The 12,926-nt window shown below is 33.3% G+C and overlaps 3 protein-coding genes across 3 annotated transcripts; 2 read left to right on the forward strand and 1 right to left on the reverse strand.

The window, feature by feature from the left end:
- Positions 1-972: 972 nt before the first annotated feature.
- Positions 973-1,641, reverse strand: LOC133668655 (uncharacterized). The gene has a single exon (XM_062088608.1). The coding sequence runs from the start codon at positions 1,639-1,641 to the stop codon at positions 973-975; it is 669 nt and encodes a 222-aa protein (XP_061944592.1).
- A 690-nt stretch (positions 1,642-2,331) lies between these two features.
- Positions 2,332-3,000, forward strand: LOC133668656 (uncharacterized). Its single transcript, XM_062088609.1, has one exon. It carries the CDS (start codon positions 2,332-2,334, stop codon positions 2,998-3,000), a length of 669 nt encoding a protein of 222 aa, XP_061944593.1.
- Positions 3,001-5,454: 2,454 nt separating this feature from the next.
- On the forward strand, positions 5,455-8,289 carry LOC133706373 (G-type lectin S-receptor-like serine/threonine-protein kinase At1g34300). Its single transcript, XM_062131897.1, has one exon. It carries the CDS (start codon positions 5,495-5,497, stop codon positions 7,979-7,981), a length of 2,487 nt encoding a protein of 828 aa, XP_061987881.1. The 5' UTR covers positions 5,455-5,494; the 3' UTR covers positions 7,982-8,289.
- Positions 8,290-12,926: the final 4,637 nt, after the last annotated feature.

Consider the following 12,926-nt stretch of genomic DNA (forward strand, 5'->3'; position numbering starts at 1 on the left):
TTTTAAATCAAAACGATGTTGTTTTGATAAAAAAAAAGTTTACCAGGATCACGGGTCGACTCAGGTTTTTGACTTGCTTAAGTTAGGTTACTCCTTCTTCTACTTATTTCTTTAACCAAACTAGTCCAAATCCTTAGTTGATTGAGTCCGGTCGAAATTTTATAACTAAGCTTACAAAATATCTTAAAAGAAGAACTTTTTTTTCAAAATTAAGAAAAAAACTTAGTGAAAAAGAACTCATATTTTATTCTCATGCTCATAACATTAATGAATTTTCTAGTAAGATTTTGATATATGCATGTCATCATTTGATGGATTCGCAACAAATTCCTAATAAATAAGCAACTCAATTGTTAAAAAAATAATTAATGTTGAGACATTTAATGTAAAAAGTCCAGTCAATTAGCATATCATTTTCTCTAATAAAATATTGAATAAAAATATTTTACTCAAATTGCACTAACCTTTATATATAATTCTTATAGCATATCTATTAAAAAATTAACTAAGAATGTGTTTAATTAAAGAAATATAAAAACTAAAACATAAATACAAAACAAAATTGGAAACTAATATAGATGTTTGTTGTCTTCATCAAGAATAGTACAACATATTTTTAACTCAAATATATATTTTTATCTATTTTTATACTTAAAAAAAATTAAAAAAAAAAACAAAAAAAATACTACTTAGTGTTTCAATGTAGACTTATACAATAAAATACTAAGCAGTTTTAGTTTGTTGTTAATATTTTAAACTCAAATATATACTTTATCCATCTCATACTTGAATAAATCTCTTTAGAGACAAAAATCTCTTCATGCTCATCTCAATTCAAACAAATGGAGGAAGAAATTTACGCAAATGAGTACAAATTAAATCCTCATAATGCTTAATTTATGTATTTTCAAAACCCTATTGGAAGTCTCTTAATTTATAATAGATTTTTGAATCTAATTTAATTGTTTCAAGCTATGCTACCTCGTATCGACAAAGGGGGCATGATGTGGACTTCTTCAACCAGTCGAAGATGCATTGTTCATGAAATATGTGTTTGCAAGGTAAACTTGTAAGTCCAACCCTAGCAGAAAATCTTTCCAAGCAAACCACACAAGAATCACAACAAGATTCATCACCATCGACGTCCTGCGTCTCCTTCATGTAAAACCTCTCTTTCTTCAACTTGTTCAACGTTGATATTGATGCACCTCTTGACACAACCGCATGATCTTCTTCATCAAAATCAAATATTGGCACGTTTATCCCGTCCAAGTTCACTTCCTCAACATAATCCTCGACAATCACTACATGAGCCGACACGCAAAACCCTTGACGACCAGCTCGTTCCTTAGCAAAATCACTAACAAAAGAACCAATGTTCGAGGCAACATCATGGCATAAAGAAACATCATCAAGATTAAGCATATCGGAGACAATGCCGCACATATAACTAGTGCAAGAATCAGGTAACGAAACAAGTTGAGGAGGAACTAGGCATGACCTGTGTGAGTCCGGGCAAGATGGGTGTTCATTTTCTAGCAGCAACTCTCCTGATCTAGAGTCTTTCCATGTCACTTTGTACTTTCGTTGTAAGAGTATTGAGACTTGGAACAAGGGTTTAGCGTTACACGAATCATGCATAGTGGTTCTTGATATATTTAGGGGTGAACCAAAATAAAATCTTCTACCCACTGGATCTAATGAAAGGGACAAGAGGAGAGGCATGTTGATAGAAACAGATCGATTGAATACGTATAGATACAAGAAAGTTCTTCTTCCTTTTAATCTGTATTTTTACATAGAATGAGTGATGGAACTATATAGGGTTTGGGTATTGGAATCCTTATTCCTATAGGAGATGTAATACTTTATATGTCGGCAGAATTCAGGCTAATTATGGCTGCCATGTGTGAAAAGAAAAGATTAGGGATGATTAGTGGCATGATTTCAAAGACTAGGAAGAAATCAGGGCTTTTTTTTCTTAACTGTGATCAAAATCATGCAGAGAGAGGCCCGCTAGCCCAGTTGAAACAAGAATGATAAAATCTGCTCCTTGATTAATTTTACCGTCACGGCTATGGAAAAGTGTCCCACCTTTCTCCCACGTGTTCTTTCATGTTCCTTATTTCAAAAGGACTGGACAGCAGAGACCAAAATTTGTTTCCTGATATGATACGGATGAAAGCAGTTCTCTTTGTATCTCTATAAATGCAAGGAAAATATACATGGGCTGTTTCCACTAATCTCTTATTAAGTTTACTCTCTTGATTGCTCTTTCAGTTCGTGCGTGCGTGCGTACGTCTTCTTGTTTGTGTATTGCAAGTAGCTTCAATGGAAGTTACAAGAGTTGATGTTAACCTACATACAGTGAACACAGATGTGTTCGATCCGGGGAATTATGATCCTATGTTCCTTGTTCAAATTACGTTACAAAGAAGGCTTGAAATGTGGTTGAGTGTCATAGACCAAGAAGAATTACTAATGGCCGGTCAACACCAGATTGATTCAGAGTCAGGCTGTGTGTTCGAAGTTCCTATTCAAGAAGTTGCCGTGCCTGCTTCATTCATCCATTACCTTGCCCAAAGGATTTCTGGTTTCAACCTTGATGCTTCCCTCTGTGTGGATTTAGCCTCATTGATTGCTTCCCATGCTTACCATATAGAGGGACATTGTAGAGGATTCTATGTGTCAGCTCATGTAGACCTTGTTGATGTAGATGTAAACGAAGTTGCGGCCTCGGAGATTAGGCCAATATTAGATAGCGAAGGTTTCACTCTACCAAGGGGTGCATCGGAGACAGTGTTGAAGAAGAGGTTTTATAAGAAGCAGGGGGATGCTGATTCTTCTTCATGTAGTACTTGTGTGGTTTGCTTGGAGGACTTTTCTAGTTCAGTTAAGCTCACAAAGTTACCTTGCTCTCACGTGTTTCATGACAAATGCATCTTTCGTTGGCTGCTATACTCTAAATCCTGCCCAATTTGCAGAACAGAAGTGGAATAGGTCAACAGCTCAAAATCGACATTGCACAGTCCATGCAATTACTTAGTTAAATTTAGCCGGTTCTCTTGTTTTCGTTTAGAGGATCAGTTTGTTCCTTCTCTGTTAATCTGAAAATTTGTTGTAATTAATTTGAATCTAGTACTCAAAATTTTGTTCATTTAAGCAATGGCATGCGTTATTAGCAATACTCTTCTGGGTATATATATATGTATGTGTGTGTGTTCATGGAAGTATACTGGATCTTGAGTTAAACCAAGATGGGTCACCACCTTCCTTGTTCTTAATCTTAATCCCTCTTATTTCTGCTAAGTGGATAATGGCAATATATAGGTGAAATTTACACTTTCTCTCCTAATGACATCAGATGAAATTGAATCATTCATTACTGAATTGAAATAATGAAGCTTAATTATGCATTAGTGGCTGAGATTATCAGAACATGCCTTGTGGATCATATGTTATATGCAGTACAGTTACGAAAACCAAAAGAACTATTGTTGACATATAATATGTAGTAAAACCAATTTCTCATGTTGATTATCCAACAATCATTCATAATTATGAAGGAAATATCTCATCAGGAATTGCCAGAGGATGTGTATGGTGCGTGGAATCCTAATTAGCTGAAGCCAAACTTTGTAAAGCAGACAAGGAGTTTTAGCCAGGTGTGGTAGACAAACATCATTAAACTTTGTAAAGAATCCTAATTAGCTGAAGCCAAACTTTGTAAAGAACCCTAATTAAATAGTTTTTCTTTTCTCTATACTTTCCAGTTTTTTCTGGAAATTTCACCCTTTTATTTTAATTGAACTGAAACCATGTTCTGTTTTCAATAAATTGACTAAGGACTAGTAAAGATCTAATTTTCTACTTTAGTCCTTCTCATTAACTATTTTTGCCTCATTGGTGAAGACTTGTAACACAAAAGGCCACTCTTCCCCTGATTTTTGGAGACAGACATCAATGCTGAGGGTTTTTGTACCTCAGTTACCATGATTTTATCAAGAATTTTATCATGAAGTTAACGATCATATAAATTTTTAATAATTTTAAAAAAATTTAAACTTATAATCATTAAAAAATAAACTCAAAACTTACTAATTAAGCTGCCTCTCAAAATTAAAAAATATTGTTTTCTTAGATGGACGGATATTGTATGGCATTAGTTAAGAAATTTGGCCATGCTTTTTTTGGGTCATCAAAGCCTTGGTCTCCATGTAAGTACAAGCTGAATTTGAACTTTCAACAAATTTGATCAACACTGCTTAAAATTATGATGCGCAGGATCATGTTTAAACTTTAGTCAATAGATCGTTGCTACAGAAACTATACAGTTTAGAAGGTAGCAAATTTGTGTTGATGGCAAGTTTGTGTTGCTACAGAAACTATACTTTAATCCAATTGGGTGCCGCCGGTCATGGCCAACGGACCGACCAGTAATGGCGGCATTCAAGGTTTGAACAAGGCAGCTCGCCACTTCAATGCTCACCTGAATTCTTTAGTAGATGTCGGCAAGCAAGAAATGCCTGGCTCTAACCTTGTCTGTCAATTCATACAAGATGATCAGAGGTATTATAGAAAATCCTGTCTCGAGAGGTACATATTTCCTTTTCATAATCATCCATAACCAAACAGATTAACCTACTAGATGATTCTTTAATGGATGACAGGGAAGTATCTGCTTCGTTAGCTGGAATGATTTGACTAGTTTTAGGATCTCTGTGTAAACAGGATTCAAAGACATAAGCAGTGCTTGCTATGTCCTTGAATGGAGGAAATGGCATCCCATGCAAAAAAGAAGGGCAAGCCTGTGAAGACAGGAGCATTCATATTAAACAACTGTCTTCGCTTTAGTTTAATTTCTCTCTGGTATTATTTTGTTTTTTTAAAGTATTATTTATTTAAAATTTTATTAAAATATAATATTTTTTATTTTTTAAAATTTAATTTTGATATTAATATATCAAAACAAACCTAAAACATAAAAAAATAAATTTTAAATTTTTAACAAACATTCAGCAATTGATAATATATTATAAGTTTTCTTGGTAATATAATGATTAATTTTTGTTTACTAAAAATAGGTTTTATACCTCATTTTAGTATTTGTTTGAAAAATACTATCTCCATGAAATATTTTTTGACATATTATAAATACCACCAAAAACAGTTTCTCCTGCTCCTTGCCCTCAATTGCTCTGATAATAAAATTGAGAAAATCCCATTGGGAATTGCTATCTATGGTTCATGGACAGTGAAAATTACAATTATTTATTTAGTGTACTGTTACTGTTTTGAGAGGAAAAATCATATTTTTTTATTTTTATTTTAAAATTATTCTACAAATAGATTTATTTTATATTATTATAAATTTCTATCTTTTCTAAAATTTTGGACAAATAAAAAAAAAACACTTTTCTTAAAACAAACCATTGGTTGCACAAATCCCACTTATAAATTTCAAAACCTAAAACAAAGCAAAAAAGAAGAGAAAATGAAAACTCAAAATCTCCTCTTCTATCTACTTCTCTTCTTCTGCACTACAGCAACATCACAAACAACGATCCAACTAGGCGCCACTCTATCAGCTTCAAACCCAAACAAAACCTGGTCATCACCAAACAACTCATTCTACATTGGATTTTCCCAAGTGGGCTTCTCTTCTTCTTACACCTTAACCATCAACTACAATGGTGGTGTCCCAATTTGGACAGCAGGCAACGCCGCCACCACAGTTGACTCAAAGGGTTCCTTTCAGTTCCTGTCCTCCGGCAGCCTCCGCCTCCTTAACGGCTCTGGCGCCATCGTTTGGGACTCTAACACTGCTCGCCTTGGTGTCACCATTGCTTCACTTGATGATTTTGGTAATTTAGTGCTAAAGAATGGAACTTTTTTTGTTTGGTCTTCATTTGATAACCCAACTGATACGATAGTGCCTAATCAGACTTTTACTGCGAATCAAGTTTTAAGATCTGGGTCTTATTCTTTTAGGTTTCTTAGTACTGGAAATCTCACTTTGAGATGGAATGATAATATAGTATATTGGAATAAAGGGTTGAACTCTTCTGCCGATGCTAATTTGACTTCACCTGCTTTGGGGTTGCAACCAAATGGGATTTTGACAATTTTTGATGTTGCTTTTACAAGTGGATCATATATTGTGGCATATAGTAATGATTATGCTGAAGGGAGCACAAGGTTGAGGTTTCTGAGGTTAGAAAAAGATGGGAACTTTAGGATGTATAGCACTGATATAGGTAGCGGAACTGCAACTATGGTATGGTCTGCTCTGACTGATCAATGTGAGATTTTTGGTTATTGTGGGAATATGGGGATTTGTAGTTATAATGAGTTGAGTTCGAGTTTGAGTCCGACTTGTGGTTGTCCATCTGAGAATTTTGAGCCTGTTGATGTGAATGATAGTAGACAAGGGTGTAAAAGAAAAGTTGAGATTGAGAGGTGTGTGGGGAGTGCTACCATGTTGGTGTTAGATAATGTGAAATTCTTGACTTATCTGCCTGAGACAGTATCTCAGGTTTTCTTCGTGGGGATATCAGCTTGTAGGTTGAATTGTCTTTCTCAAAGTTCTTGTATTGCTTCAACATCTTTGTCGGATGGAACTGGCTTGTGTTACCTGAAAAATCAAGGTTTTATTAGTGGATATCAGAATCCAGCGCTTCCCAGTACTTCATATGTGAAAGTTTGTGGGCCAGCACGACCAAACCCTCCACCTGGTGTGCAGATTGCAGGGAAGAGCAAAAGTTCGAGATTGCATGTCTGGGCTGTTCTTGTTGTTGTTGTGATTACCCTTTTGGGTTTGATTGCTGTGGAGGGTGGTCTGTGGTGGTGGTGTTGTAGAAACAGTCCCAAATTTGGCAGTTTGTCAGCGCAGTATGCACTACTGGAGTATGCATCTGGTGCTCCAGTGCAGTTCTCATATAAGGAGCTGCAGCATTCGACAAAAGAGTTTAAAGAGAAGCTTGGAGCAGGAGGGTTTGGAGCTGTTTACAAAGGGGTTCTAGATAATAGAACAGTTGTTGCAGTTAAGCAACTTGAGGGAATTGAACAGGGTGAGAAACAGTTCAGGATGGAGGTTGCAACTATTAGCAGCACTCACCATTTGAATTTGATCAGATTGATTGGTTTTTGCTCTGAGGGTCGTCATAGGCTGTTGGTTTATGATTTTATGAAAAACGGGTCTCTTGATAATTTCCTATTCACTTCAGAAGAGCAGTCAGGAAGATTGTTGAGTTGGGAGCAGAGGTTTAACATTGCCCTCGGGACTGCAAGAGGAATCACATATCTTCACGAGGAATGTCGAGACTGCATTGTTCACTGTGACATCAAGCCAGAGAACATTCTCTTGGATGAGAACTACAATGCCAAGGTGTCTGACTTTGGTCTTGCAAAGCTTATAAATCCTGAGGATCACAGATATAGGACACTGGTCAGTGTTAGAGGGACAAGAGGATATTTGGCACCAGAGTGGATTGCAAATCTTCCAATAACTTCCAAATCTGATATCTACAGTTATGGGATGGTTTTGTTGGAGATAGTGAGTGGCAGAAGGAACTATGAAGTCTCATCAGAGACAAACCGTAAAAAGTTCTCTGTCTGGGCTTGCGAAGAGTTTGAGAAGGGTGATGTTAATGCAATTTTGGACCAAAGGCTTACACACCAAGATTTGGATCTGGATCAAGTGACAAGGGCTATTCAAGTGAGCTTTTGGTGCATCCAGGAGCAACCATCTCAAAGGCCAACGATGGGGAAAGTGGTGCAGATGCTGGAAGGAATTTCTGAGATTGAGAGACCACCAGCTCCAAAGACAATAACAGGAGGTTCTTTTGGTGGAAGTAATGTAAGTGTGAGTAGCAATGTCAGTACTCTCTCGACTTTTGAGGTTTTAGCACCCGCTCTCTCATCTTCCTCATCATATCAGACTATAGGAATTTCACCTTTAGCTTCAGTAAGAAATATATAGAGGACTTCATCACTGCTGCATTCAGACTCAAACTGAAGCTCATCTTCACATGGTCCTTTTGCCTAAAATACTGAGGAACTTGTATGCACATGTTTTTGACAAAATACTATACAATGTTATGATAGACATAGAACCTTGTAAAAATTATTTTTAACTGCAGTATATAGATTTATCAAGAATGACCTTTTGCCATCATGCATTAGGAGATGTTTATATAAACCAGTTCATTCAAGAAAGGTCTAATTACTATCCTCACATGTAAATGGTATATCAAGGTCCAATAAACTGGATGTTATTATGCTTTTGCATTTTCCTTTTCCTTCTTGCCTTGAATGGGAAGGTGACTGCTGGACTTCTACCTGTGGTGTTTTTGAGTTTCGGGCTTAGAGAGATGTGTTCCACCTCTTTGATTAGTGAAAGTCTTTGATCTGTCTTTGACCGTGGAATAGGCTTTAAGCTGAATCATGTAAAATTGTCAGGCCTTTCTCCTTCATTATGCTTTGAAATTCCCAACAATATTGAAGAGGTCTTGGAGTCATCAGTAGAGCTAATAGTGGTTACTCTAAATGGAGTTCATCAATTCTGTAGAGTTTTTCATCCATTATGTTAATTTTAATAACTGAACATGCAAAACATGCCATCCATATCTACTGTGCTATTACTTTAGTCGCGAGTTCTTTTTCCCTGCTGCAACTTTTTCCTTCCTTTCCATGATTACCCCTTCCATGGAGATTCTTGAACTTAAGATACCATTTTTTTTTTCATTTTAAAAGTTTTTTTAAAAAGAATTAAATTTTTTTATTTTTTTATATATTTTTAATCATTTTGCTGTGCTGTGCTGATGTTAAAAATAAATTATTTAAAAATAAAAAAATATTATTTTAATATATTTTTAAGTGAAAAATATTTTAAAAAACAATGCTGTTATAATGCGAGCTCTAAAAATCTCAACAAAACTCTGGAAATTATTGGCTTAATTCTTTTAGATTCTGCTAGATGACATCTTCCACAAACATTCTAACATTGAAGAAAGCCTATTACTGCTGCCTTGCTATCTTTTTCAGAGTTGTTTGGAATTGAATTTTAAACAATGTTGATTTAAATTAAAAAAAAAATTGTTTAAAATTATTTTTTATATATTTTTAAATTATATATATTGATATCAAAAATATTTTTTCTTAATGCCATGCTTTATTGCTTATGTGGTTGAAACTTTAAATACACATAATCTTCTGCTACAAATTTTCTCTGAGTCTTGTGTTTGTCTACCACATGTCTCATTCTATTCTCGGCTATATTCATTTGTCCTTGTAACTACAAATCCATATAACCTTTCTAGACCTTTTTCCACTGCAACCACCAAACTAGCTTCTTGTGGTGACAATTCCATGTTAGATGGTGGAAATCCAGAGAGAGCTTGAAAAGGAGTCATTAATGGCAGTGTTGAAACTTGTATTAAACCACCACTAAGCTAAGGACAACCATTTCAACCATCTTTTGGGATTATGCATGGTCATGTATCTTAAGTAAACCTCCAAACATTGGTTCACCCTTTCGGTTTGTCCATCTGATCGTGGATGATATGAGTAGCTCATACACAACCCGACTCCTCATTTCTTGAGTAGTTCCCTCCAAAACAAGCTAATAAAAACTTTGTCCCTATCATTCAAAATAGTCGCTGGAAGTCCATGGAGTTAGTAAAGATGATCCATGAACAGTAGTTCTACTTCTTGAGCTGTAAAAGGGCGAGACTTGGCAATAAAGTGTCCAAATTTAGTGAATCTAACAAGAATTACCATTACAGTATCCTTGCCCTCTAATTTAGGAATCCCTTCAAAAAAATCTATAAAGATATCCATTCAGATAGAGATAGAGTAAAAAAATTAAAAAAACAATTAAACTGAGAAAACTAAAAAAAAAATAACTGAAAAAATCGGATCGAAAAAAAAAAATGATAAAAATTTTGAAAAAACCAACCAGTTCGGTTTCAGTTTTATAAGCAAAAAACTGAAAAAACCAAACCGAACCAAAACCGAAAAAAACCGAGCCAAACTGAAAAAACCAAACCGAAACTGGTCGATTTGACTCGATTTCCATTTTTTTTAAAAAAATTCAATTTAATTATTTTTTTTAATAAAAAACAAATCAAACCAAAAATAATCACCCCTACTTTCAGATCCCTTTCTAGTGTTGCTAAATGTTGCAAAAGTCCTAGATAGGGAGGGACCCTTTCCAACTTAGCATGTTTACAAACATTACATTTGTTGACAAACTTTTCCGCCATTACAAACATCACAAGCATCGCTCTCTAACACGAATACCTTGTTAAAATCAGGGAGTGTTAGAATTAGTGTTGTGCATAAGGTTATCTCCAGGTACTGTCTTTTTTCTTGACCAAGAAGACTGGAGGTGCAAATGGGCTACTGTACTTGTGTTGAATGATCATATTTTCTGCATTTCTTTCACTAAGTTTTTCAATTTGTTATTTTTGCATGAAAGAATTGAAAGAACTCTCGAAAGGTTTGATGTTAATCTGCTTTGCTCCTAGAATTAATGGAATTCTATGATCCAAACTCCTAGCTCGTGGTAGCTGAGGTTTTATATATGGACACAATGTGAGATTCCTTCAACAATGCTTCCATTGATATTAATCATATTAAAATAAAAATATTTTAACAAAATTCACACTAGCTAATAACCTAGTTAAGCACCCACTTTGATTAAACTGATTAAATTAAATATATAACTTAGGGTTCCTTGTAGGGTTTTGAATGAACCAAGTTAAGCTTAAATTACAAAAACTATTAGACTAATCTACGGCTTTGGATTTCTAAAGCTAATAACTTAAGATCTTTGGGATTAGAACTTTTAGAACAATTTCTTGGTATTTAATTTTGTGATTTCCAAGTTATATTTAATAAACAATAATTTCTTCCTGTTTAAATTAAGAAAAATTACCTATAGCCATGACAACACGATACACTCTATGAATATTTGTGTATTTTAATTTTATTTAATTTTAGTTGATTTTGAAGTATTTCTTGGTATTCTTTTGGAGTTATTTATTGGAACTATTTTTTTTTAAAAAAATCAACCGAACTAATAAAAACCTAATTTAATTATTAAAATAATATTATTTTAAATTAACTCAGATTATCTCCATTCATTCAAATTTGTATACCAAATGTCCTTTTCAAAAATTCTAAAATAAGAATGATTATCATTCGACGCCTTGCCTCCAAATTATAGGGCCAGTCATCTGAACTTACAATCTTCAACTAACTTTCTTTTAAGTGGCCAAAGAGACATGAAAGTTAATTAGGAAGGCTTTTAACAACCACTGATACTAGTGATTGGTGCACTTGAAGGTGGTTGATCGCTGGTTTGTTTTTGTATTTTAAAAATATTTTTTTAAAAATTTAATTTATTTATTTATTTTAAATTAATGTTTTTTAATTATTTTAACATATTAATATTAAAAATAATTTTAAAAATAAAAAATATTATTTTTATATATTTATAAATACAAATTATTTTAAAAAACAATTATAATTACGATCTCTGATGACATATGCATGAATGTTGGTGGTTGGGTGAGAGCCTTTGGCTCCTTGAAATGGCCAAGGTCTCCATACCATGAGTAGCGTAAAAGAGTCCTCAACATGGCATCCCAATACATGTCAAAATAAGCTAACCTTTCTGCCAACCCCAATTAATATTTGATGTCACCATAGGCCATAGATTACATTTTATTAGTAAAAACAATGTTCAGGTGATATAAATGTATTTTGAAAAAATAATATATGATAGAAAATAAATGAATATTTAATTAGATAAAAAAATGAGATTAGGTTAATCACATGCCTTGCCTTTTGAAAATCTCTCCCAAATTGCACATCTGCTTTTCGAGATGGGTGAAAAGGAAAGAAGTATCCTTCTGAAATTTGTTGTCCCACATGAGGTTGGAAAGTTGTTGCAGCAACTTTCTTTTTAATGTTAATTTATTCTTGGATTTTCATATATAGGTTTTTTTTTTTACGATTCTGTAATAATTTAATGCATTGATAAAAAAAATATTTTTTTATTTATAATCTCATTTACATCAATTTAATATCCAATGATAACATGTGTAGTAAATCTCACTTATCATTCAAGTCAGTATTTTAAATATTTATATTGTTATTATTATTATTTTTTAATTCATGTGGGGTGTCTGGGTTAACTTGTGCGTACCTCGACTAATCCTCATGGGTCCTGAAATTAACAACCAAGTAAGCCTCCAATAGCTATCAATATTAGCAACTACAGGGCTTGAACCTGAAATTACAGGGAAGCAAACCTTTTAGTCCCAAATTCTTACCACTAAACCATCTATTAGATGATTTTATATTGTTATTTATTGCATACACTAGTCGTATGCTCCGTGTTGTGGGAATTATATAATTTTGGTTATTTGATTATTTATATATATAATTAGTTATAATTATTATAATTTTATTTGTGTTTTATCAGATTCATTTTAATTATTTGTATTTGAACAAAAATATTAACATATATTGTACCTATAAAAATATTTAAACTAATATTTTAATATTCATATAAGTTTTTTTTTAACTTGGAAATCGATTTTTTTTATCAATTGAAATTGAATTTAAGAAATTTATATACTAAAAATAAAACCAAAAAGTAATATTTTTTTTAAAAAAAATATATAATACATTTTATCTTTTTAATGGATATTAATTTTTAAGTTTTAATTATTCTCGATTTTTAAAAGAAATATTATTATATCATTTTCTTTCATTATTTTATTAAGAAAAAAAGGCTTAATTGAAAAATAACGAGGAATTAACTAACATTATATCATCGAGCAACTTGAAGAACCTTGATACGGATCGATGTAGCATAAGTGATGAGTTTCTTGATTTATTTTTAGTTTTATATC

Source organism: Populus nigra, chromosome 11, assembly GCF_951802175.1.
Source record: "Populus nigra chromosome 11, ddPopNigr1.1, whole genome shotgun sequence".
NCBI lineage: Eukaryota > Viridiplantae > Streptophyta > Magnoliopsida > Malpighiales > Salicaceae > Populus > Populus nigra.